This window comes from Bufo bufo, chromosome 3 (genome assembly GCF_905171765.1).
Source record: "Bufo bufo chromosome 3, aBufBuf1.1, whole genome shotgun sequence".
Classification (NCBI taxonomy): domain Eukaryota; kingdom Metazoa; phylum Chordata; class Amphibia; order Anura; family Bufonidae; genus Bufo; species Bufo bufo.
The window spans coordinates 327,632,002-327,654,178 of NC_053391.1; the positions used below are offsets into that span (position 1 = coordinate 327,632,002).

At 45.1% G+C, this 22,177-nt stretch overlaps 1 protein-coding gene across 1 annotated transcript in view; it reads right to left on the reverse strand.

Annotated features, from left to right (window-relative positions):
* Window positions 1-655: 655 nt before the first annotated feature.
* The window catches only part of PSMB2 (proteasome 20S subunit beta 2), a 30,304-nt gene continuing 8,782 nt past the window's right edge, over window positions 656-22,177 (reverse strand). Inside the window, exons 3-6 of the mRNA XM_040424380.1 lie at window positions 16,597-16,667; window positions 5,581-5,743; window positions 1,447-1,496; window positions 656-883 (exon numbers count right to left, since the gene is read on the reverse strand). Of these exons, the coding sequence (XP_040280314.1) occupies window positions 782-883; window positions 1,447-1,496; window positions 5,581-5,743; window positions 16,597-16,667 (386 nt within the window). The 3' untranslated portion in view covers window positions 656-781. The remainder of the gene's footprint in view (window positions 884-1,446; window positions 1,497-5,580; window positions 5,744-16,596; window positions 16,668-22,177) is intronic.

The window sequence follows — 22,177 nt, forward strand, 5'->3', positions numbered from 1 at the left end:
AGAAATTGCAATCTGCAAAACATGGATATCAGCTGCGTGTGTTTCGGATTTTATGGAAAACACACAGCCAGCCCTATGATAGAAATGCCTATTCTTGACCACTATTGCGGGCAAGAATAGGACAAGCTCTATCTATCCACTATTTCGGGGCCACGGAACAGAAGTACGGATGTGGACAGCACACTGTGTGCTGTCTGCATCTTTTGCGGCCCCTTTGAAATGAAGGGGTCCGCATCTGTTCCGCAAAACTGCGACATGGATGCGGCCCCATAAATACAGTGGTCTGAATGTACCCCAATATAGCAAAACCTGGAGATCTTTCTTCAAACACCTCTATTCACATGTATGTTGTATTAACTTCCTGCATTCCCCATAAAATAACAATTCTATAAAACTATGTTGTGTCATTCCTCTATTATCCCTGCTAGACATTACAGAATGAATTGCCAGCAGTCTGCAACAAAGGTCCAATTTAGTGTTAGAAGTTCGGGGAGTGTCCCTGAACAGTCTGTTGACCTTTATTGCAAACTGCTGGCAATCGATTCATAAACTTCTAGTAGGAATAATAGAAGAACACCACAACAGAGTTATAAGAATAGATGCTCCAGAATAGTTACTTCATGGAGAATGCAAGTAGTTACTACAACAGACACTCTAAAATATAATATTCAGACTTTTTTTTTTTTGCAGCCCCACACTTTATTGGGAAATTTTTTGAAACAAGTTTTCAAAAGTGGTAGAAATCAACAGGTAAAAAATGAACGCAACAGGCGGGGAAAGATTATACACTTGATGCAGGAATAGACTCCAAATCATGGATCCCATCCTTATCAATGACCCGCACAGTGAATGAAGGAAGGCTCAGGATAAACCGCTTCTGGAGCTGAAAGACAAAAACAAATCATAAAAAAAAGGTGTGTGTAAGTAAGCAGCTCCTTCTCAAAAAGGTGCTAAAAGTAATTAAATGAATGCAAAGGAGCCAGAAAGGGCTAAAATTAGTGGGCTATTAACATAGGATTATGCAGGTGAACACAAATATTATGACGGTGCTTGTAAGAAAATACTAGCAGCAAGGAGGGCATATTTGAGGATATCATTTTACCACTGGCTGAAGAATGGACGAAATGTTCAACTGTTTCTCATAAAAAATAAATAATTATTTTAAACCCAGGGACTGGTGACTATCTGTCTAAAAACAATGATCAATCAGTGAAATTTCAATTTTGTATCTTTAGCCGGCCAAAAGTGGAGATGGACCAATCCAAAGCGTTCTATTACATTTCATAATGATACTAAAAGCCCTGGTCTCAGGAGTAATATCATGCAGCCCCTGCCCCTCATTAATTCCACACAACTGCCCATGTAACCAGTATCTGGCCGGCTACACCATCAGGGACAGTACCACGATTTTGTGACATTACACTCATCTTTAAGCAGTTTTCTTACCTCTGCGACACATTTCTTTAGAAGCTCTACTGCCTCTTCCCGCGTGAGATCTAGAATGAAACAAACCAGAAAGTCATAAAGAAAGGCAGGAGGACCTCATCCAAGTACTGCTCATTGAGCTGCTGCGGTTTAAAACGGAATAGCTGTCGGCCAAAACAGACTTGTTCTCCTTTCTTATCCCGACATCTTATCCCAAACATACCCTTATTTTCACTCAGACAGCCCCCCTGAGGCTAGCATCAGAGCATCTCATGCTCCGATGCGCTCCCTTGCCCTGCGCTAAATCGTGCAGGGCACGGGCTCTTTGGTTTTTAATAACACACTGCCGGGCGGAAACTTCCGCCCGGCAGTGTGTTCGGTGAAGTCACCGGCTCTGAGGGGCAGGCTTTAGCTCTGCCCTAGACGTTTTACTGGCTAGGGCAGAGCTAAATCCCGCCCATCAGTGCCGGTGACATCACCGGGGTTCCTGGCAGCCCCATGGAGAGCCCCGGTACGTCACCGGATCTCCAAAAAATGCCTTTGCCCTGCACGATTTAGCGCAGGGAAAAGGAGAGCATCGGAGCATGAACTGCTCATGTCAGGGGGGCTGCCGAGGTGAAAATGGAGGGATGTCCGGGTTCAGCTCTGAACCGGACAACCCCTTTAACTATTGTGCTAAACTGAAGACCTCCAGCGACTGATATCCCACTGTCTTCTAGGAGTCAAAAATGGTGGGAATGTGTCTTCTGGTCCCTTCAATAAAAAAATGCCTTGCTATGCGTCATGTGCCGGGAGTCCAAGGCAGACCTCCGGGACGTCAGGGAAACAGGACACGGCAACACAGACCAGCAGCAACATATTGCAAGAGCTGCAACAAGATATACAGACGTAGCACATGCGCTTGCTACACGGAACAGCGGGTGTGGACCCACTGTGCCACTGACTGGCTATACTCTGGAGGGGCGTGACTAAGCAAGTACCTGGTATTCACTAGAGCCTCAGATGGTGAGGACAGACTTAACCGGAAGGTAGTTGCCAGGGGTGACTCCAGAGCAATCCCAGTGTCAGTAGCAGCTGGTCCAGGCAGACCAGGAGGTACCTGAGTAGGTACCGGCAGGAAGCGTAGACAGGCGAGCAGACACGTAACCAGGAGCATCGGCTCAACAAGAGATAACACAGACTAGGGATACACGGCACAGAACAGGCTAGGGATACACACAGAGCAGGGATTCTCCCTCCGGGGAAGCCAGGGACCCCATCAAGAAGGCAGGACATAGGACAGACAAACCAACAGAAGCAGTTAAGCACTGCCAGGCTATCAGATGCAAGTTATTCACTGCTAGGCGAACAAGGAACAGACCAGGAACATAACATCATACAGGACAGGTACAGATCAGAACAGGACATAACAGGTACAGGAGAACAAAGACCAACAATGCAAAACCAGGTGACACTACGAAGGAGGGGAACTGGAACTCCCAGGAACAGAAGCAAGGTGCTACACGTAGCCAGGCACAGACAAGACTGACCACCAGTCCCACAGCCACTAGATGGATAAGGCGGCACCGATCAGGGAAGTTAACCCCAACAGAACCGGAGTACAGATCACAAGACAGGCAGGTACAGAACCAGCAAGCACGGCGACACCCGCAGCCAGTATGCCAGAGCACAACTAAACCAGACACTGACAAACCGAAGCATCACGGGGAAAGCCAACATCCCGTGACACAGCAGACATACAAACACGTTCACCGACACCGCAGCCAGCACGCAGCCCCAAGCAACCAGCCTGCACAGGTAACAGCCTGCAGCCAGTATGCAAGGGCACATGCAGCCAGCCTACAGGGATAACGGTCACAGTGAACCGCACTGTGACACTACGTCAAAAAGTAATCTATAAAACCCTAATTTGGACTACAGACTGTAAAGATGACCACAGACATTAGATGTATTGCAGTCAAACCAGTTTATTTTGGTGGGGACTCTCCACTTTCCCTTGATGTCAGATTTTGGGGAAGGTTAACATTGGGCTGACTGATTTCAACATGCTAGAACCTTTGGCTCCTGGGAAGATAAGCCACTGAGTAGTTGGTCAGTGATTTTCTCCCTCCCCCCCCATTCAGGGGGTCAAGAAAGACAGCCGTTGCCAACAGGTATCTTACAAATATGGCCAGCCTTAGCCCTTGTTAGTTCCTGTATGAACCAGAATTTGATGGTCTACAGAGACAGGATCTTCTAAAAAGCATTCTTCTACATAGGTAGCAGACAAAGACTGGGAGCATTGACCCCAATTCTTTCAGAGGAAACAGCAAGTCTGTCTCCGTAATAAAGTGTACACATTCGGAAAAAAAGCAATAAGCTTGTTCCACCCCCTTCTAATAACCTTCATGGGAAAGAAACATGTTCCATATGTGACAAATCCTCCCAATAACTTAAAAGCTAATCAATTAGTCATGTTGGTGAGGGAGGCATGACAGAATTCCAGTCTTGGGAGGAAAGTGCCGCCCTCAGAGAGCTACTGAATGATCTCCATTCGCCACCCCGGGCTATAATGAGTGGCTTTCGGATGGGTCAGCTGACTTTACTATCAGCTTCATGCTGAGTGGTATTGATTTAAGCTCCTTTGTTTTTTAGTACAGCTACTAATAAAGTGGGATGAGCACAACCTGTTGAGTAATCCGCATGCCAGGAAAAGGTCCAGTATCAGGAGAAACAACTTTAAAAGGTGTTGTCCCACAAAGGATATGTGTCACCTATCAACAGGACCCCTAATTAGGCGAGGAGCCCCCGATTCTCTTCACTACACCACATGCAGCATTGTTGTCTGTAGGGAAACCTTGCATTAGTGGAGGGGTTCAGACACTTCACCAAAGGCTACAGTCCATTCCTTTGAGGAAATATCTGGGTCCCAGGCCATGAAACCCCAACAATGTTACCCTGCGGCACACTATTACAATCCCTTCCGGAGCATATAGTGAGAAATTCTGCACTTTCTGCCTGATGTTACTATGCAAACATAATAAAAATATTAGTAGTCATGCAATAGCAAAGGTGCAAAAGCATAAGACAGGGAAATACAGACTGATATCAATTATCCAATTTGTGGTTTGCATTCATAACTCCTCTATATTAATAATATACAAGTAGTTTGCCATTCCAGTCAGTGTAGAAACATTTACACAGCCACGCGCTAGAAAGACCAGCAACTAAAGGGTGCTAAAGACAAGCGATGATTGACAGCGAAAGAGGCACTGGAGAAAGAGGGTGTAGGCGATACTTAGGTCCCACCAGGGGGTACTCTACACTCTGTGCCCCAGCAAGGTGTGGGTGTCATCACACTAACTTCTCAGCACTGCTACAACATGTTTGGAGGGCTGCATTGCAAAGCAGCCTCTCTAAACTGACTCTGCTCTGCTACCTCCAGGTCCCACATTCCCTCAAGTCATGAACATAAAAAAATTAACTAACATTTAGCAGCGGAGATAGAAATCATTGGTTTTGAAATATCAATTCGCTTTAAAGGGAGTCTGTCACCAGCAACCTCCTTGGTTTGCATAGCTGTGGTTAACCTGATTAAAACACAGTTTTTCTTTTTTTTTTTTTTTTGATCAGAGGCTCCTTTCCTGAGGGATGAGGATACTTTATTATGCAAATTAGTGCTTTGGTGCAATGAGGGCATCATCATTGCTCTTGTTGCACCCAAGCTCCGCTCCTTTCTGTGGCCAGCCGCTCTCTCTCGCTGCTTTCCCATCAATGGAGACGGGCGATGCTGCGCACAGAAAGGAGGGAAGCTTGGGTGCAACAAGAGCAATAATGATGCCCTCATTGCACCAAAGCCCAAATTTGCATATTAAGAAACGTATCATAGCTTGGGAATAAAGCCTCGGATCAACAAAAGAAAAACAGCGTTTTAATTAGATGAACCACAGCTATATGTTTATGCAAACAGCTGGATCGGGAGGTCGCTGGTGATATTCCCTTTAACTAACAAGATATTTTGTATATGACTTAACAGGCAAAACACTATACTTACTTGCCTGTTATGTCATATACAAAATATCTTGTAAAGGGAAAAAAAAAAAAATATGCCACACGTTGCATTTTGGAGCTGAAGATCATTTTTATAAATGAGGAAGATTGTACAACTCATCATACCTGGCTTGTAGTAGCGGTCAAGGATGCTGAGGGTGAGGTAGGCTCCATAGCCATGAGCTGCAAAAGGTGCCTTTGCCAGAGCTGCTAGGTAATCCATATAATAGAGGGAAGGTCCATCATGTTCGTCGTAACCAGCCAGCAGCAAGTTAACATGGTAAGGAGTCTGCAGAGACATGGATTGAGATTATTACATGCAATACAGACTGATTTACATGCATCATAACTGAACTTTTCAAGTTCTACCCACTGGGAATCAGGTCATGGACTGCTGCCTGTTCTTGAAAGCCAGGAGACTGGAAGATTGAGAGATGTAGCAATAAGGAATATTTCTGACGGTCAGAAATGCTCCATATACCCTGTACACAGCCTGGATGTAGCATCAAGCAGAAAAATGGAGCAGTTTATTTCCAATCATGGTACTGTATACCTTCTGACTAGTTGTGATGCACAACACTGTCCTTCAGACATCCTAATTGATGCACAGTCTGGGTAGGTGCCAACCCACCAGCAATGGTAACCATGATACAGTCCTGATCAAAAGTTTAAGACCACTTGAAAAATGGCAAAAAATCATATTTTACATTGTTGGATCTTAACAAGGTTCCAAGTACAGCTTCAACATGCAACAAGAAGAAATGAGAGTGAGACAAAACATTTTTTGAACATTCAATTAATTGAAAATAACGACTAAACTGAAACAGGCTGTTTTTCAGCTGATCCAAATTTTAGGACCACATGCCTTTAAAAGGCCAAATCTGTGCAAAGATGTGGATTCAATGTCATTTTCTGTCAGGTAGACACACGTTGTGATGGCAAAGGCAAAAAAACTCTCCCTTTTTGAACGTGGTCGGGTTGTTGAACTGCATAAGCAGGGTCTCTCACAGCGCACCATCACTGCTGAGGTGGGACGCAGTAAGACAGTCATTTGCAATTTCTTAAATGATCCTGAGGGTTATGGAACAAAAAAGTCAAGTGGAAGACCCAAAGAAATTTCATCAGCACTGAGCCGGAGGATCCAATTGGCTGTCCATCAAGACACCAGACGATCCTCGACCCAAATTAAGGCCCTTACTGGTGCTGACTGCAGCCTCATAACCATCAGACGGCATCTGAGACTGAAGGGCTTCAAAAACAAAAAACGTCTTCAAAGACCTCGTCTCCTTGAACGCCACAGAACTGCTCGTTTGGACTTTGCAAGAGAGCACCAAACATGGGACATTCAAAGGTGGAAGAAAGTCCTGATGGTTTCCAACGTTACTGGCATGACAAGCAGATCCCACCGAGATGTTTTCTACGTGCCACAGTGGAGGGGGCGCCATAATAGTCTGGGGTGCCATTTCCTTCAGTGGAACAATGGAGCTTCAGGAAGTGCAGGGGCGTCAAACGGCCGCTGGCTATGTCCAGATGTTGCAGAGAGCATTCCTCATGACTGAGGGCTGTGTGGTAATGACTGGGTTTTTCAACAGTACAAGGCTACAGTACACAATGCCCGCAGGACAAGGGACTTCTTCCAGGAGAATAACATCACTCTTTTGGCCCATCCTGCGTGTTCCCTGATCTAAATCCAATTGAGAACCTTTGGGGATGGATGGCAAGGGAAGTTTACAAAAATGGACAACAGTTCCAGACAGTAGATGGCCTTCGTGCGGCCGTCTTCACCACTTGGAGAAATGTTCCCACTCGCCTCATGGAAACGCTTGCATCAAGCATGCCGAAACTAATTTTTGAAGTGATAAACAATAACGACGGAGCTATTTATTACTGAGTTCATGTTTGGAAGTTGGATTTCTGTTTTGGGGGGGGTTTATTTATTTTTTTGGAGGTGTGGTCCTAAACTTTTGATCAGCTGAAAAACAGCCCGTTTCAGTTTATTCGTTGTTTTCATTTAATTGAATGCTCAAAAAAGGTTTTGTCTCACTCCCATTTCTTTTTGTTGCATGTTGAAGCTCTACTTGGAACCTTGTTAAGATCCAGCCATGCTAAATATGATTTTTTGCCATTTTTCAAGAGGTCTTAAACTTTTGATCAGGACTGTACCTCCATGTGGGAAACCATTAACTCCTCACCAAGTACATTAGGTGTTGCCAGTAAACATGGTTTTTCCTCAGCCTAACAGGCAATAATATTGCCATCAGGATGGTGAATGTTCCCTGCAGCCATTTAAGAAGGTGATTCTTCTAATGGAAAAGTCTGACTGATTTACAACCTACAGGATTATTGACTACAGTGTGAATAGGGTTTTGTCAAGCATGACCATGAGCTAATGGGGTTGTCTAAGATTAGTAAAAAGGGTTATTGCCAGAAACAGTGTGTCCGATACTACAGCTCAGTCCCAAGTATTAAAGGACTCTTGAAACATCATGAATGAAACCTGCCAGGGCAGCATGACAAAATGATGATGCTGGGCATGCTCCATAGATAGCTGTCTGTGGAATGCTTCTTCAGGTGACAGCTACTCCTATTCCTGCTGCCAGACACCTGCGGTGGCAGCTTATCACTCATAGATGGTAGTGGGTCCAGCAAAAAACACCAAAACAACCCAGATACTTATCTAATGTGTACGGCCATATTGGTTGCTGGCCGAGATATGGAACATCTCAGCCAGCAACCAATGTAACACTGACTAAGAACCTGGGATCACCAATTTGAAGGCGCCGCAGCCCTTGTGTGCGCATAGCACTATCTTCATTGTACAGATTGGTCAGTCTACCTGCAGCCAGTCTAATTAGTAGCGGCAATGCAGGATATTGCAGCTTCGTCCTATTAAAGTGAATGGGACAAAGATGAGAGTTGGGAGCCCACCAATCTCATATCGATGAGACTATCATGAGGATACGCCATCAATATTCTGATCCAGGAAAGCCCCTTCAAAATACACATCTCAAAGTAACATTAGGTTACCACACTGAGATGAAGGTTATCTCTTATCTTATGAAAAGAACTTCTAAAATCAAGTAATTACATAAAGGGTTAAATTAAATTAAATGGAGGGAAAAAAAACAAAAAAAAACAACAACATGTGAACATAGACATTCAAGACATGTGTGTGTCATCTGCATTTTGTGCAGACAGCAGATTGACCCAAGCACGTGCCAGTAGTGCGAATGACCAGGCACTGGGCAGAAGAGGCTGCAGTCCTAGTCAGTGCTCCCCAAATACTTTAATTTAATTAGTCGCTCTAACATTTATTTATGCCTACACATCCGAGACGCAGCCACAATTAACAAAAGGAGGGATGGGGAGGAGGGGGGCTCTCAGTGTTTAAAGAGCGGTGCAGGAGATGTCTCGCTAAAGGTTTGTGCGACTCTCGAGATGCCAGCTTTCTGCATGTGTGAGAAGCTCAGGCATAAATAAAAGGGTGTGAGGCAGTTTTAATTAAACCAATACATCTGTGCCAGTTACCATGTCAGACTTCCTCTTGACACGCTCGGGCACAAGGGATGAGCTGGCAGAGTTTTACCCATTCAAAACCAGAAACAGTTAAGCATTAGGCTGCTGACCTAAGACTCCCTATCCTGCGCAGGATCCATACTCCCACAGTCTCATTGTATATTACCATACATAAAGGTTGGCTTCGCCACTAGAAATCTTTCTGTCCTTTGGCCGTCAAGTTGTTAAACACTGGATTCAATGCTTTCATCTGCATCTGTTTTTGGGAAAGCCATGGGCTAGTCATATTTCCATATGACTCACATGGGTCTCCCAGATTTCTGAATGGCAAACCTAGCTACGCAGTGATACGTGTGCTGTTCATATCGGACTGTACCCTGGCAGACCAATAGAGGACCACTACTGTCATGTGTGGAGGTCGTCAATCTTCAGAAATCTGGCAACAAGAGCTATGAATGCTTCTAAGGGAAACAGGCCATATGTAATAGATCTACAATATGAACCAGGCAAATGTGCTATTCCTATACACTTGCAATCCAATACACAGCCAAGCCTCTGAATCCCATCATTTTCTAAAACCTTGAGCTGCGGTTTGGATTTAGCAGAGCGTGAAATTCTACCAAGTTCTCAGCTCCAGTGGTGCGGTGGTGACGAGACATGCCGTACGGTGAGACTACCAGGGGTGGTGACTGACAGCGGAGAGACATCTGGCGGCAATGACAGTAACAAAAAGGGGGGAGAGAGAGAACGGGGAGTGTACAGGAAGAAACCAGCACAGCAGGAAGCGACACACGAGGGCGGGCGCAAAGTCACAATAATGTTATTCAACCTAGGTCAAAAGTTGGCACATCCCTGCCTCATTGCTAATGCAATGTAAAAGGCATAGCGATCAGTGTGCTCGCTATATGCAGATAGAGGAGAGGCAATAAACAAAATCATCCCTAAACGGATGGAGTAGGCGACTTGTAACAAGTGTGAAAATCAAGCTGAATTTATATCAACTTTATTAAATGCTAGATCTGGCAAAGGAAAGTACGGATGAGGCTGCGAAAGCTAGAGCTTCTCTGATCAGAAGTCAAGTGATATTGATATACCTCTAAAGCTGGGCACATGCATTCAATTATAATCCTTGTGAGCCCCCCACCATTGGCCAGAAGTCTAAAGGCCCCTCATACACATTAGTGTATTGGCGGGTTGGGCTGTCAGCGTCCGCTCTAGACTTTTTCCCCAATAGATGATGTCGGGGGAAAGAAGTGAATATTTTCACCCGATCCTTTTGTTCTCCCTTCTCCCTATTGAATACACACAAAAGTTTGGCTGAGACAAATGTGTATGTGTATAGCGGAGGTGGAGCAGTCAGCTACTCAATGTGTATGGTGGCCCTAACACACATAAGGTGATTGGTCCATCCTGCCGAAATCTGCGGCTTTGGGGAACATTAATGTTATATGTTTGGCCACCTTTACGGTAGTGTTAACAGTCATTGATATAGCTCTAACCACAAATTTCAGAAATGATGGGGATCACTGGTACAAATGGCAGGATACTGCATGCAGGGACCCAAAAGCTACATGTGCCTCCTGAACCACAGGTCAGGGAACCTCATCCTTCATCCGGCACCAAAGTGAACAACGTCCTTCATCGTCAACAGACTTAGAGAAGAGTAAAAGCACAAAACAGAATTCATTTCATTATGCCCATTGAGAAAACACACCAAATAAAAAATAATGTAGAAAAATGCTGTCAAGTTAACAAACCATTCCTTTATAAAAAAAGTTTGATTATAGTTATTTTGGAGCTTTCAACTTTATATGGAGACCCCTGAAAGTCTGCACGGAGCACATTATGCTGATCCTAGCGTTCCTCGGCGCTCAGCAGGTACTCGCTGCTTAGCACGTCTCTGTTGAGGAGCGAGATAGCAACGCTGTCTCAGTGTCAGATCCCCCAGAGAGAGACACTTAGGGGCTGGGGAATTTACACCTGTGATCCTGCAACTGTGTCAGCACTGGTTAGAAAGACACATCCAAACGACTGCACTAGAGGTAGAGTCAGGCTCGATGGGCGTGCACGAGGCCGGAGCTGCTAATACAGTCCTGGCATTAAAGATCTACACAAAAACATTCATTTCACTCCATGAAGAGCTAATAGATTTTTAAAGAAGTCTACGTCGCTGTAGTTTGCACCAAATTTATCAGATGTCGCACAATGTTTGAAAATTTTGGTGAATCTTTTCTGTCTTGAGATATTACTCCACTTTCTATACCATGTCTTTACTAGTGTAAGATTGTGACAACTTTTGTGACTTAAAAAGTTGCAGCACCCTGTGATTTTTTTGAGCTTTCACTTTTTACTCCCCGATTCCCAGAGTAACAACTTTTTTATAGTTTTTTTGCGGGACAAGTTGTACTTTCCAAGGGCACTATTTTTTATATTGCATATGAAGTAGGGGTCAGCTGGAAAACATTTTTCCAATTTCACCCCATTTGTAATTAAAGGGGTTCTGCACTTTGTTTAACACAGGACCCCCGCCGATCAGCTGTTTGAGAAGGTAGCGGCGCTCCAGTAGCGCCGCGGCATTCTCACTGTTTACCGCTGGCCCAGTGACGTCAAGACTAGTATCACTGGCCTGGGCTGGGCCAAGCTCTGTTCACTTGAATGGAGCTTAGCCGCGCAGAGGCCAGTGGATACAAGTCGTGACATCATCCAGAGGATAGATCATCACTTTAAACAAAGTGCAGAACCCCTTTAAAGGCATCACCGCCACAGATGTGTAGTTTAGTAGTATGTATACCATTTTGGAGTGTGTATGACCTGTTGATCACCTTTAATTCAAGATTTTTGGGGAGGTGAAAAGAGCAAAAAATTGTGAAATTGGCCAATTTGATTCTTTTTTTCCATTCCGCTGTATGGGATAAATATTTTTATACTTTAATAGTACGGGTGTTTTAGAACGCAACGATGCCTATGATGTTTATTTTTTTATGTATTCATTTTTTTTTTTTTGCTATGTTCTTAAAGGGATTCTGTCACCTGGATTTTAGTCTGCTCGTTTTGGAATAAAATATACTAGTATTACTACCCTAAGTGTTGTCCTTTGTCTAGAAAATCGCTTTTATTAATATTGTAATTACCCGAGTAAGGTGCCCAAGGGGCTGTCCCTCCGGCCGTTGGTGCCCAGCACCGCCCCACTGCTAATTTATTCACTTCTCATTGCCGGCTGGCGCATGTGCAGTGCGTCCTGTGAGGCAGATTTCAGGCGCTGACATGTGTATCCACGGCGCATGCGCGAGCTTATGGCTCAGCGAACGCATTCCGTGGATACACATGTCAGCGCCTGGAATCGGCCTCACAGGACGCACTGCACACGCACCAGCCGGCAATGAGAAGTGAATAAATTAGCAGTGGGGCGGTGCTGGGCTCCAGGAGAAGGGGCGCGACTGGGCACCAACGACCGGAGGGACAGCCTCTTGGGCACCTTACTTGAGTAATTACCATATTAATAAAAGCGATTTTCTAGACAAAAGGACAACACTTAGGGTAGTAATACTAGTATGTTTTATTACAAAACAAGCAGACTGATGTGATGTTAAAAGCGGTCACTAAAATCCAGGTGACAGAATCCCTTTAAGGAGTCGTGCCTCACATACAACTAAAAGGTTCCCCCAATCGTTTAAAACAGCAGAAACCCAGAGACTATGGCGCATACAAGCTGGTGCCATTTTTAAAGACCGGACTTCCACTGTACAAGTACAGTGCAGGTCCAGAGCGGGTTAAATTAACTTGACATAATAACCTTGCCCACTTTCCAAAACTGGAGTGAGTGGAGTGAAATTTCAAAATGCTGCAGGCTCTTGTGGAAATAAGCCCAAAAAGTCAAAGCTCTATTTTGTAATTTTTGGATACCAAAATTCTGGCATGCAGGGCTTGAAAAGTTTACCCTTAGACCCTTTTTTGGCCTAGTGGTGCATGTGGATGACACATGGAACAAAAATGGGCACAACACAGAAATCTTTCTGGAAAAAAAACAGACAGACATGTAGTGTGAGGGAGACACACTACATGTCTGTTTTTTTTTCCGGAAAGATTTCTCTGTTGTGCCCATTTTTGTTCCATGTGTCATCCACATGCACCACTAGTCCAAAAAAGGGTCTAGTAGCAATAGTCCATGAAAAACAGACCAAACATAGATCATAGATGTGCTGCTTATGGTTTTCACAGACCCATAGACTTTATTGGGCATGTCTGGTCTAGAACATTAACCAAAGTAGTGCTTGCTTCCATTTGTATATGCCCACTGATTTCAAAGGATCCATGTTCTGTCTGCGGATCCCAGACGAGTGCATGCTGCCATTTTTTTTTTTAAACTCCTGCAGAAATTTCCTATTCTTGTCCACAAAACGGAGATTTTTATACAGGGCTGCAGAACAGACAGCAAACGGATAAGCTGTCCACCTCTTTTGTGGCCCCACTGAGATAAATAGGTCCACATTTGATCAGCAAAAAAACACGGATCGGATATGGACCAAAACTATGGCTATGGTCCATGTCCTTATTGTTAGAGCAACGAGACACATGGTTACTCATGATGTGGGATATAACCAAAATGTTAATTCAACGTTTCATTATTAGGAAAGGAGTTTCAAATAACAATCCAATGAGGACACAATTCGTTTTTTCCACAACGTGCAGGCGATCACGTCAAACTAATATAGCAGATGATACATGGTGGAAATGGATGCTTATTCAGTTAAAATAATTCTAAACTAACCTAGGTGCCTATTTTTCAGCCCCCCAAGATTGACCAGTTTTATACGATGAAACGAGTGCATTACCCTATAGCAGGTTGGAGGCAGCTACATTGTGCTGTGTCAGCGGCTGTAGACGTAGAACAGCAGGAACCATGAACACTACGTGAGCTTTAACAATAGTTTACACACCCCACTCCCTCCCAGGCATCACCATCTGCAGTGGCACAGAGCTGCATCTCCGGCATGCAAACACATCTGCCTCTGTCAGTGTCCCCCTACTGAGTTGCCCATCTGGAACAGGTGGGGTGAGAGTGGGCACAGTGGAGACAGAGAGGGGCAAAACAGGTCTTCTATGGGGACAGGGGGAGGGCAGCTATGACTGTGAATAAAGGAGAGGAACGTGGCACCATGTCACATCCTGCTAAATGTGTTTGCCAAAACGCGTATTCAATTACCCTCGTTAGCGATATTAACTTTCGGTGTGTATAGCAAATGGTATTCAGCACATGGGAGACAGGATATTTAAAAATCACAGCCTTACCTGCACCATCTGCTTCTTGGGGTCATGTGAGCACCAGAAGAACATTGAACTGTAGCTAGATAACGCTGGGTGGGAGGGTGTACGAGAGGCATGCTTTCTCTTCCCAAAACAGCAGCCCGTCTTTGGACAGGAGGATAAACACAGAACCAGTATTTCCTGCCTAATCTGACCAAATGTACATCAATTTATGGCGCTCCAACCACGAGTCACCTTATGAACTGACGTCGTTATATGGGCACATTTATAGGTGCAGGTCCTGCGGTCATTTACGTCCGTCATTCTTGCAGTTTTCTCTGGGTCAGTATGATTAGAACGATAGTAAATACAGATAAATAGATACAATTTAGAGTTTGGGTTGTTACAGATGCAGAGATACCAATGATATATCCTTTTATTATTTTTAATAAGAAACCATTTTATAAGGGAAACTTTCTTTTCTTGAGAATTTTTTTTTTATTTTTTTCTAATAAAGTTTACTGAGTTTTTTTAGTCCCACTAAGGCCCCATTCAGACAACTGCATTTTGGATGCGGACCCATTCATTTTAACGGTTCAGCGGAAAACACTGTGTGCGGCCTGCATCCGTATATCAGTTCCGCAAAAAAGATAGAACACGTCCTATTCTTGTCCGTTTCTGGGACAGAGAAGGCATTGTTACAATGGGATCTGCAAAACTAATGGATGCAATACAAACGTCATCTGTATTTTTTGCAGATCCGCATTTTGCAACCAGAAAATACATACGGTCATGTGAATGCACCCTAACAGTTGTCACCTTGCGATTGTTAATACACTGCAATACTTGTGTGTAGAACTGATTAGGCAACCCACCAGCACCCATCACGTTATAGGAGGGTTTGGGTAAGGCTACTTCCACACTGTCGTTTCTGGGTCCGTTTGTGAGATCCGTTTCAAGGCTCTCACAAGCGGCCCCAAACGGATCAGTTTAGCCCCAATGCATTCTGAATGGATAAGGATCCGTTCAGAATGCATCAGTTTGGCTCCGTTCAGTCTCCATTCCGCTCTGGAGGCGGACACCAAAACGCTGCTTGCAGCGTTTTGGTGTCCGCCTGGCGATGCCGAGCCAAACAGATCCGTCCTGACTTACAATGGTAGTCAATGGGGACGGATCCGTTTAGATTGACACAATATGGTGCAATTGTAAACGGATCCGTCCCCCATTGACTTTCAATGTAAGTCAGGAGGGATCCGTTTGACTAAGGGCTCATTCAGACGGCCGTATGCTGTCCGCAAAAATACTGAATGCTATCCGTTTTTTTTTTGCGGATCCGCAAAAAAAATGAAACATGTCCTATACTTGTCCGTGAAAATCAGGACATGGCCCCATTGAAGTCTATGGGTCCGCAAAAATACTGAATGCTATCCGTTTTTTTGCAGATCCGTTTTTTTTTGCGGATCCGCAAAAAAACGGATAGCATTCAGTATTTTTGCGGACAGCATACGGCCGTCTGAATGAGCCCTAACACTTAGATTTTTTTGGACAGAATAAGGGCTCATTCAGACGGCCGTATGCTGTCCGCAAAAATACTGAATGCTATCCGTTTTTTTGCGGATCCGCAAAAAAAACGGATCCGCAAAAAAACGGATAGCATTCAGTATTTTTGCGGACCCGTAGACTTCAATGGGGCCATGTCCTGATTTTCACGGACAAGTATAGGACATGTTTCATTTTTTTTGCGGATCCGCAAAAAAACGGATAGCATTCAGTATTTTTGCGGACAGCATACGGCCGTCTGAATGAGCCCTAATGCAGACTAATCCGTTCTGAACGGATACCAGCGTTTGCATTTATAGGTGCAAATCCATCTGTGCAGATACCAGACAGATCCGCACCTAACGCAGGTGTAAAAGTAGCCTAACAGAGGGAAAGTCCTCCCTCTGTTAACTACTTAGGTACTGCTGTTGACCTCAGCATCAAAGCTGCGACAGATGGTTCCATTGTTCCCAGTCATTAGAACAGGTATCATAAGAATGGCAGGTACTGACTCCACCCAGTACCGAACACCCTAGCGGGGTTTATTCTGCAAGAAAGAAAAAAAAGAAAAAAAAAAAAGGAGGAGGGGAGCGGGGGGTGAGCCACAGTTGCTCACTTTAGATGCCACGGACCCACTCATGGCTTAGCTCCATTGAATGGAGCAAAGCCGCAAGTGGACAGTCGCTGTGGCTTCAAGTGCCGGCAGTCTATACAGCATGCCCCTTCTTGGAGTGGTTGCAGCTTTAAACCGCTGACCCGCACACTTCACGATAAGTTCACCATCTTCCAATTACGGAATCCACCGGGACATAAAAGCTTGTCATAAAATACTTGCTAACTCACCCTGCTTCTCAGATAGTCAGCTAGATTTCTACGGGTGAAGTTTGCTGCTGCTGTAGGAGACAATTCATAGCCTAAAACAAAAATAGGAAAAATATATAATAATTCTAAAGCTACAGCGAATCTGCATCATTCAAGAGGCTGTTCACCCCTGGGAACATTTTCTATAGAATGCCCAGCACTAATCATACATACAATGCATTTGGAAAGTCTTCAGACCCTTTTTTCACATTGTTATGTTACAGCCTTGCACTAAAAAAATAAAAACACACACAAAAAACAAGTTTTCCCCCCATCATTCTGCTCTCAATACCCTATAATGAAAGAGTGAAAACAGGATTATTAGAAATGTTAGCAAATTTATTACAAAGGCAAAAATGTAAAATGTCACATGGAGATAAATATTCAGTTCTTATGGCCTCCTGTTTCTTTTGATCATTTGGGAGATGTTTTTTACATCTTGCTTGGAGTCCACCTGTGGTAAATTCAGTTGATTGCATATGATTTGGAAAGACACACTCCTGTCTCACAGCTGATAATGCATATCAGTGCAAAAACCAAGCCATGAGGAGGACAATGATTATTACTCTTACCGGTAATTTAATTTTCCAGAGTCCCTGACAGCACCAGGAGAGGAAGATCACTGATATTTAAGAAGGAGGGGCCTCTCCATTCCTCAGTGCTCTTCAGAGATGAAAGAAAGCATCCCTGATATCCATCCTTCTGATCTATCCGAATCCATTTGAGTTTAATTCGTCGAAACTTTTTTTTTTTTCATTTTGCGCACCCTGTGCACCATAACCAAGTCCCATCACCAACACCATAACAAAGGGAGCGAATATAAGGGTACTGTAATTTTTCTCTTCATCCTATGACAGCTCCAGGAGAGATCCCAGAGATAGAGAGTTAGGGTGGGATAACAGCCTGCAAGACCTTACGAGCAAAAGAAAGGTCGGAAACAGAAGAGAGGTCCAGTCTATAGTGCCTATAGAAGGTTAGAGCAGAAGACCAGGTAGCCGCTTTGCAAATATCGTGGATAGACGCATCCGCTCTCTCTGCCCACGAAGTAGATACCGTTCTTGTCTGGATCAAACCACCATTTAGGGAACTGCATGTATTTCTGGAAATTGAAATCTTCCTGTCTAACTCTTCTCCCCTTCCTGACCATGTCTGGAGAATCTCCCATTGAAGGCTCCTGGAGTGAGCCTGAGCCCACGGAACGGCTGGAATGCAGGAGGCTAGAGTTCCAAGAGCTGACATGCCCTTTCTGATAGACAGAGAAGGATTCCGAATATGGGCTCTTTCACACTTGCGTTCTTGTCTTCCGGCATAGAGTTCCGTTGTCGGGGCTCTATGCCGGAAGAATCCTGATCAGGATTATCCTAATGCATTCTGAATGGAGAGAAATCCGTTCAGGATGCATCAGGATGTCTTCAGTTCCGGAACGGAACGTTTTTTGGCCGGAGAAAATACCGCAGCATGCTGCGCTTTTTGCTCCGGCCAAAAATCCGGAACACTTGCTGCAAGGCCGGATCCGGAATTAATGCCCATTGAAAGGCATTGATCCGGATCCGGCCTTAAGCTAAACGTCGTTTCGGCGCATTGCCGGAGCCGACATTTAGCTTTTTCAGAGTGGTTACCATGGCTGCCGGGACGCTAAAGTCCTGGCAGCCATGGTAAAGTGTAGTGGGGAGCAGGGGAGCAGTATACTTACCGTCTGTGCGGCTCCCGGGGAGCTTCAGAGTGACGTCAGGGCGCCCCAAGCGCATGGATCATGTGATCACATGGATCACGTCATCCATGCGCATGGGGCGCTCTGACGTCACTCTGGAGCGCCCCGGGAGCCGCACGGACTGTAAGTATACTGCTCCCCCGCTCCTACTATGGCAACCAGGACTTTAATAGCGTCCTGGGTGCCATAGTAACACTGAACGCATTTGGAAGACGGATCCGTCTTCAAATGCTTTCAGTACACTTGCGTTTTTCCGGATCCGGCGTGTAATTCCGGCAAGTGGAGTACACGCCGGATCCGGACAACGCAAGTGTGAAAGAGGCCTAAGCAGATCTACTAGTGACCTTACTCTCTGGATTTTCTCTGGAGGCAGAAGAGATTCCTGAGATGCAGAGTCCAGTAATATGCCCAGGAACTGTTAAACCTTCTGAGGAACCATTTTGGACTTCTCCGCATTGATTATCCACCCTAGAGAGTTCAGAATGCAGATCACCTGTTCCATCTGGGCGAGACAGGTCTGTTCGGACTGCGCTAGGATCAAGAAATCGTCCAGATATGGCACAAACAGGATGGATGTCCTTTTCTCTTATATGGGCTGCCATTTCCGCTACGAGTTTTGTGAAGAGCCGAGGAGCTATGGAGATCCCAAAGGGTAGAACCTGGAACTGAAAATGTTTCTTCACAAACCACTGTTTTCCTTGAGATTTTCCCTTAATTACAGCTGTTTAAACATTTACAATATGAGGACAGTGCTCCAGACAAAAAAATAAAAATGACCAGGAGCCATTGGCTCCTAAACTAAAAAAAATTTAGGAGCCAAATTACATTTTTAGTCGCCAAATTTAAAATGCATATAATTAAAAAAAAGGACTTGGAGAAGATGAGACGCAGGTCCCAGTAGTGAGCCAGCACTACATATAGGAGAAAACTGCACCACATACCTCTCACATCCAGGGACATCTTCTGGGGGACAAGGTGACTAAAAATGGCGAATTGCGTGGTTTAGAGGTTTTTTTTTCTGTAACGGCCTTCATCGAGCGGAAATATTTTTTTTATATTTTAATAGCTCACACTTTTTGGGACTTGGCGATATGTAATATGTTTATTCTTTATAGTTTGTAAATTTTTTATGTAAAACTGGGAAGGGGCCATTTAAACTTTTAGTATTTTGGTGTTTTTTTAAACTTTTTATTTAATAACCATTTCTTCCCTTAGGGACTAGAACCTGGATCTTTTCATCCCTTGTGCTATTCACCCTCAGGGTGAATAGGATCTCACACATCTCCCTGCTGCCCTGGGCTCTGTGCACACAGCAGCAGGGAGCTGAACATGGCAGCCAGGGCTTCAGTAGCGTCCTGGCTGCCATGGTAACGATCTGAGCCCCAGCAGTGTAATCTGCCACTGCCACCACTGGAGGGGATGGGACCCTGTGATCACCATATAACAATGGGGGAAGGGGGGGGGGGGGTGCGGTTTGGGGACGACTTGTGGCCAGTGATAATGGGGGGGGGGGGGGGGGGAACGACGACTTGTGGCAAGTGATAATGAGGGGGGAACGACGACTTGTGGCAAGTGATAATGAGGGGGGGGGGGGGGGCGCACTGCACCACCAATGAATGTAATTAAAGAGGACCTTTCATAGGTCCAAAGAATATGAACTTCGTAGCAGGCTGCATAGGGCGGCGCCCAGGGATCCAAGTGCACTTACTATTATTCCTGGGCGCCGCTCCGTTCGCCCACTGTGGCCCCCGGTATTTTCAACATTCAGAGCAAGGAGGAGGAGACGCCAGTGTCAGCGCTGTCCAATCAGAGCTCAGAGCGAGGGAGTTTTTTTTCTCCCTGGCTCTGAGCTCTGTGCTGTGATTGGACAGCGCTGCTGTCATGGAGACGGAGAGACACTGGCGTCTCCTCCTCCTTGCTCTGAATGTTGAAAATCCCGGGGGCCACAGCGGGTGAACGGAGCGGCGCCCAGGAATAATAGTAAGTGCACTTAGATCCCTGGGCGCGGCTCTATGCAGCCTGCTACTAAGTTCATATTCTTTGGACCCATGAAAGGTCGTCTTTAACTCCTTTATACAATTGTCTGCAGCGGTATCACAGACCCGGCACCCGGCCTCAATAACAGGGCATGCGATCTGCGGCACCTGAGGGGTAATTTTGTCGCGTATCGCATGCCCTGTTATTGAGGCCGGGTGCCGGGTCTGTGATACCGCTGCCTATACTTATGTTTTACATTCATCAGTGGCGACAGCTCCTCCCCTCCTCCTCCCTGCTATCTCCCCATTGGTGGTAGTGGTGGCCGCGTCACAGTGGAGAGGGAGGGACTCCTTCCTTCTCCACTGTGCTACTGAAGAGAACTTAGGCTGCGCAGGAGCGCGGCGGTACAGTCGCAAATGGCGACAAGACTAAAAAGTCTTGTCGCCATCTGCAAATTTTAAGTCGCATTGGCGACCATTTTGGTCGCCATCTGGAAACCCTGGAGGACCTTCTCAAGATGGCTCCTCTGCCAGTTCTCTGAGGCCAAAACTGCTTTCCCTCACTTCCCATACACACTTGCTGTAGCCAGCAGCTCCCTGCCATCCAATCAAATTGGATTACTGAGAGACACGCCTCCTCATTCTGAAGCCTAATGCAGGCATGCAGTGTGAAGGTCCGCCCCTCAGTCTTCCTGTCTTCTTAGCCAGAGACAGACAAGCCATAGCAACTGTCTTTTAAAGGGAGCAGTGGAAAGGGACAGAGGATATTAATGAAAGCTATTATAAGGTAATTACAGATTTTTTGACAATCATTGACAGACTAACTCAGGTATAAATGCCTAGCTCTAATAAACTAGCAAATAAACAAAAATATGACAGTTACCCTTTAAACGGAATCTGTCAGCAGCAAAAACCACCTCCAAACTGCCAGCAGTACCTTCAAGTAGCCGGCAGTGTGTTTCTAATGATGATTTTCTTCCTGCAGTCAGATGCGGTAAAAGCAGGAAAAAAAAAACTAAAAAACTATCTTTTATACCCTGAGCGCGCTATTTTCAAGTCACTCTTGAAGTCAAGCGGGCAGCGGCCTCCTTGCTTCAAGTCAAGGTAACCGCGCCCCCTTTCCTGCCCCTTCTCCTGTGACTGACAGCCGGCTGTTCGGCAAAGCCAGTCGGCTGTCGGGCATAAGCGCTGTCAGTCACAGCGAAGGAGCAGGGAAGGGGGCGCGGTTACCTTGACTTGAAGAGTGACTCGAAAATAGCGCGCTCAGGGGATAAAAGATAGTCTTTCCTGCTTTTACCGCATCGCCTCCGTTACAAAAAAAATTCTGGGGCGGAAGACAGTTGAATTCCAGTCTGAATCCGTGGCGTCAAAGGGATATTTGCTCTTAACCGACGAGGGAAAAAGACTGCGCTTATCCAGATTCTTCCACTCGTTTTTTTTCTGCCTTCCAACCCCTCAAACATTACATCCTGTACTGATCTCACTTCCTTGTGGTCCTCAATATTCATTGCAGCTCTAATGGCTTTCAGAAGTTGATCAATGTCCTAAATGGGGAAGAACGGTCTACCACCCCTATACTCAACCGAGGACGAGTCGGATAGAACATCCCCACTTTCTACCACCAAGGTATTTTCATCTGAACTATAGACGTCCAAATAATTCTGTGCAGAAGGAGATCTGTCTTTGATTTATGGGCTTCTTTTTTTAGATTTAAAGGGAATCTGTCACCAGCATATTATCAAAATTTTTTTTCCATAATTCCATGTGTAATAAACTACCTTATATCCAGATGTCTTGTTCTTTTTATTGCGAGTCTTGTCATTTCTTCATAAAAAGGCTTTTTATGATATGCAAATCAAGCTGTAAGGAGCCCAGA